The sequence below is a fragment of the Micromesistius poutassou genome (assembly GCF_964030765.1).
Source record: "Micromesistius poutassou genome assembly, chromosome: 8".
In the NCBI taxonomy this organism is placed as follows: domain Eukaryota; kingdom Metazoa; phylum Chordata; class Actinopteri; order Gadiformes; family Gadidae; genus Micromesistius; species Micromesistius poutassou.
The window spans coordinates 12,395,781-12,400,999 of NC_140278.1; the positions used below are offsets into that span (position 1 = coordinate 12,395,781).

A 5,219-nucleotide genomic window follows, 5' to 3' on the forward strand; every position below is an offset into this window, starting at 1 on the left:
TCATGGCAATATATTATGGACATATTTGTGGTCGTTATGTTTCTGGTATGGTAACTGTCACATTTCTGAATAATTTGTTGTTGCATTTTATAATCTCTCAGTACCATTGATTGAGACCATCAATATATCCTTAAATTTTGATCAGAAATGACAATCCGTTAGAAATACTTTCATAATACCGTCATGACAACATAGACTACTCTAGAAATTAAGCATATTTTTTGTTTCAGTTTCGTTCCCAGGAAATGGGTTTAGCGCCTGTCAGGTAAAGGCGAGACGAGGGTTAACCAATAAGGATAGGTTCAGGGCGGGTACTTATAGCTCCACCCAGTAGTCTTATCATATGATTCAGGCTGATCCACTTCTGTATTGCTACGGCGAAACTTCTTCGTCTTCTGTGACTATATGCGTCTCAAAATAAGTTATTAAGAGTTCTTAAAAAATGATAAAGGAAGTACCGTTTTACCAGGTAATGTGTACAGTTGTTTTTTTTTAGCTTTTCACTAGCCATAACCTAACCTATTGAGCTGATGATTAAGAGAGGGCTTGGTAATGAATGGTATTGGATGTGTGTCGTATAATGTGTTGGATGGCACACAAAAGCTTATTACACGTGTTATTATTAATATCAATATTAGCAGTGCTAATACTATGACACAGACACATCTGTTGATAAAGGTCTACTTTTTAAAAAAACAGACAATCCCTGCTGTTGCTGCGCTGTGCCTTTTGCTCCCGTCTTTATTCCACTGACAGTAACCTACGCTTGCTGGTTGAAAGATTGTAAAATTGCCCATATTGTCGTTGATAGGCTATGTAACATCAAAACCATTCGTAGCCTGTGTATATTTGAACAGACATACGTTCTCGTTTATTCAAGTTTGCTCTGCGCCTGTGTTGCCTTTGGTGCTTTTCCAGGAAGCTTTTACTTTTACTGCCCCTTGCAGCGTTTCATTGAGTCTGTTGTCAACACATGGCGTTAACACATGCATAGGACATTTGTGTACTTCTTTGAGCCCTGCACTCCAATTTAAACCGCTTGAAAGTATTCTATATTGAACTACAATTCGTGGCATTGGTTCCTCATAAACGCTAGGAGGTAGGCCTATACAGTTACCATAATAATATGGGTTTGGCGCCTCTCTCAACTCTCAGCGCAGAGCCCATGTTACTGACAGCCCCTCCCTCCCTCTCTCTCGATAATAAAAAGAGACGAGACGCCTGGGACGAGGTTAACCAATAAGGACAGGTGCAGGTCACAGGTGTGGTATTAAATAGCTCCACCCGGTAGTCTTATATATGATTCAGGCTGATCCACTTCTGTACTGCGAAACTTCTTCCACGTTTGTGACTACGTGCGTCTCAAAATGTAGTTATAATATGAAAAAGGCAGTACCGCTTTACCAGGTAATGTGTACAGGCTACTATTTGTTGTGTAGCCTATATATCTATTTGTTTAAACTTTCCACTAGCATTTACTTATTTATTTCTATTTCTATTTCTATGTCCTATTTGAGCTGTCGGTCTTTGACCGTGTAGTTAGAGAGAGAAGCTATCGCGACACATCAAGTCACAAGGATATAAATATAAATCAGGGGGTTGTGTATTGTTGGTCGCTGTGTCTCGCAGAATTGGTTTCTCTACAACCAATCAAACAGTCGTGGGTTACCTCGGCTATGTATCGCTTAGTATGAATGAAGCTTATTACACGTGTTATTATTAATATCATTATTAATTGTGTTGTTTCAGGCATCCGATATGCAAAACGTGTATGATCTCATGGCTATGGCTCTTCAGAAGGGAAGAGAGTGCTGCCAGCTTTTCTACCATTCTCTAGGGATGTGTTCACCCTTACCGTTTGAAAGAGGTAACGTTGGGGTATATGACAGTGGTCTGTCTCTGTAGATCAATGCCTTACTCTTCACAAATAGAATGTTGAATTAGTGGGCTATAAGACTTATTTTAATACACAGTACATGTATATCTAGTCTGGGATAGATAGATACATAAATAAATACAGGAAAAGTCCTTTAGGCCTATTATTATTATTATCTTTATTATTCGACAATACACTAATTGTGATTAATTAAGAATATTATTTTCACAAATAATTTACAGTAAATAATGATTTACAAATCCTTTTTCTAAAACTGGTTCTCTTTTTGCTTCCATGTGCATTGGAAATCATAATGGTGCGAAAGACAAAGTCATACTACTTCCCATTCTCATGGTTCTCTATTCCTCTCTCTGTGTCTACGTCACAGCACATCTCCTGCACCCGCCAGCCACCACGTTAATTATAAACATCAGTAACTCCACCTTGGTAGACTGTGCTATTGGGAACGGAAACCTACCACACGCAGTAGTGGAAAAACAACCTCTAATAGGGGACTACACACACCACATCTATGGTGCGTAACACTTTATTTAACAAATATTTGTGTTTTATTATATTTAATCGTTCATTGTTTTGTTTGACCTATTAGACAGGACTCTGATGATTATTCTGTAGTTTCTGTGCTTTGACCATAGGGCTTTCTCTTACAAGTCGTCTATCCTTTTTGTTTAAATGTTTTTAGAGGACAAGAGGTGTAGCTGCTTCTATGGCCACCCAGTGGCAGCACAGCCTACTCTTCCTCCCCCACCGGCCACAATCCACGTCCATAGCTCAAACCTGAACTATGTCATCATAGGAGACAACAACTACATGCACGTGGACCAGACTCACTGACAGATGCAGTGAATTGGACCAATGCTACTTGCATGTTGAAAGTATAGCTCTCTATAATGTTATTATATGGCATGCAATCACCCCCATGCAGTAATAACATGAAGGGAACTACAATTGATTGAGAAATGCTTATTTTATTTTATTTTTTAGACTAGTTGTAAAAAAGGAAAACAAGTTAATGTAAAATGCATTTAAAATGTAAAAATGTATGGCCTATGGTCAAGTATGTAAAGGTAATGTAGGCTACTTAGTAGTTCTGACATTTCCATAAATGTTCCAATTCAGTCTAGACTGAGGCTGTTCTTGATATTCAAGTTGACAAGTAATGAAAACTCAAATCGTTGTTGCTGTAGTGAAATGTGAATTAATAATAATTTTTTATCAGTTTGTTTTTGTGTTTGTTACTGCTTCTCTATGAAATAATTTGTATTGAGTGTGGTATTCCCCTCCCCCCCAAAAAAACAAACAAGTCAAATACTGGTTTTCACTTTTCAGGTATTGCATCACATAGTTTATTGTCTTGGTCATCATCAATAGAATTGTCCGCAGTGAGTTACAGCTTTCAGGAACTGCAGTAACATGCATGATGTCTTCCACCAGCTTCCAGCATCATCCAGAGTCTTCAAAACCGTCACGTTGACCGTTCATAAAAGCTTTATAGTCCTGGGAGCGCACCCACCCGCATTCTCTCTCTCTAGTAGTTACAGTAGATGGAGCCGTTCAAAATGATAATAACGGGTGTGACCACACAAGGTGGATGATTTAAGGCAGAAATATTGGAGGGGAAAACGATGTTGGAAGGAAACATAGCAATGAAGACAGACAGAATAACGTGTTGTTTCCTGAATTTGTTTTGACAAATATGCTTTATCACAAGGGTACTACATAAATATGAATGTTATGTCATGTGGGGGAAGAATAATGACTTTAAATCATGATTAATATCCAATCCTTTCTCACGTCAACATTATGTTGGACAGTACAGGTTGTAGTTTTGCATTCTATGCTTCGTTTACAATGCACAGATTTAGTTAAACTGTACAGTGCATTCATTTATATTTAAATAATACAACTACAGGAAGTAGCATTGATGGTCACTTGTATATTAATCTGAAATAGTTGTTTGACAATAGTATCTAGGAATTATTTCCAATAAAATATTATATATAAACATCCAATTGATGACTTAAAGGCATTATATCTAGCAATGGCAACATGCTAGAGACCACAAGCAGGACAGAAACACTGTTCTGCTTGTTCAAGTTATAGGAAATGGTGGGGACATCTGAACCAAAAAAATAAGTTTCCTGTGTTTGGCATTGAAAGTAAACAAAGAATTGTCATATGCTTTCTAAAAAAAATGATAATCCTGGTATGTGTAGTTAATGTGCTTTAAACTGCCAGATGGATATGCCGCTGTATATTATTGCAAAATCATACACTTTATTTACACTGGTCACACAACAAGACATATTTTGGTTGTACACTAATTAGGGGGTGTTGTAGATTCATTTGGCACTAAATCTCAAAAAAAAGCTTCCCACAATTTGATTCTCAAGCAATTGAAGAATTCCTTAATGGAGACTTTCATATAGTCCTAGTAATAACAGACTGACCCACAAAACCCATCAATAAGTGTGATCAGCAAAGTTAAACTACTTTGTTATTTAGTTTTCCTGTATGGACCAACCTCACATACTTTACATACTTTATATATATATGCAATACAAAATTATAACTCATAAAAAAGATTTACAGATAAACATTTATCAGGTAGTCATTGTCTGTTCAGCCGCAGAATAAGGTAAATAAATATAACTCTGAGGCCATTACATGTTTGGTCCTGGCTTTTGGGTCACTTTGTGTTTCCCTTGCCTGATGAATTCAAATGCACTTAAGTCTTTTCCTTTTTTTCTTGTGCTCATCTATAAATGTCATTAATTCCATGTATTCATTGATGATGGACATTAGTCCAGGGAAGACAACCTAATTGTGGCCATTGGTAACAGAAGAAAACCTTTCACTCTTCTTTCATTCTTCTGGGACTCTTCTGAAATTAAATGAAATAGCCTCCAAGATCCACATATATCCACAAATAGTGAGGGAGATTTGATCCAGGAGGGAGCCACACCTCTAAGATCAGGACACCACACAACCCACAGCACACCACTTCAGACGTCTTCAGGGACGAGGTGACCCACCAACCCATCCATTCTGTACAGGGTATCAGACGCGTATATGTGGAGCGTGGAGAGAGCTCACATCCAGCACTGAGTCTTGAGAATTGTGCTATAATATCTGGAAGAGAAGTGAGAGAGTGAGAGAGCGGGAGAGCAAGAGAGAGAAAGTCAACCGAGACCACAAAATAAATAGAATGAAAGATAGAAAGCAAGAAATGAAAGAAAGAAATGAGGAAAGAAAGAAGAGAGAAAGAAAATATGACAAACATGGGGAGAAGAGAAAGAAAGACAAACCGACAGAATGAGCC

General features: G+C 37.7%; 1 protein-coding gene across 1 annotated transcript; it reads left to right on the forward strand.

Moving 5' to 3' along the window:
* The first annotated feature begins 351 nt into the window (after nt 1-351).
* On the forward strand, nt 352-3,069 carry LOC311351433 (uncharacterized protein). Its single transcript, XM_084471571.1, has 4 exons — nt 352-469; nt 1,750-1,867; nt 2,265-2,411; nt 2,580-3,069. Exons 1-4 carry the CDS (start codon nt 443-445, stop codon nt 2,729-2,731), a joined length of 444 nt encoding a protein of 147 aa, XP_084327697.1. The 5' UTR covers nt 352-442; the 3' UTR covers nt 2,732-3,069.
* The last annotated feature ends 2,150 nt before the right edge of the window (nt 3,070-5,219 follow it).

Coding starts and splice junctions, on each gene's coding strand:
- LOC311351433 (XM_084471571.1), top strand. CDS start 443: ATGATAAAGGAAGTACCGTTTTACCAG. Junction 1,868..2,264: donor ACCCTTACCGTTTGAAAGAG/GTAACGTTGGGG, acceptor TCTACGTCACAG/CACATCTCCTGCACCCGCCA. Junction 2,412..2,579: donor CTACACACACCACATCTATG/GTGCGTAACACT, acceptor AAATGTTTTTAG/AGGACAAGAGGTGTAGCTGC.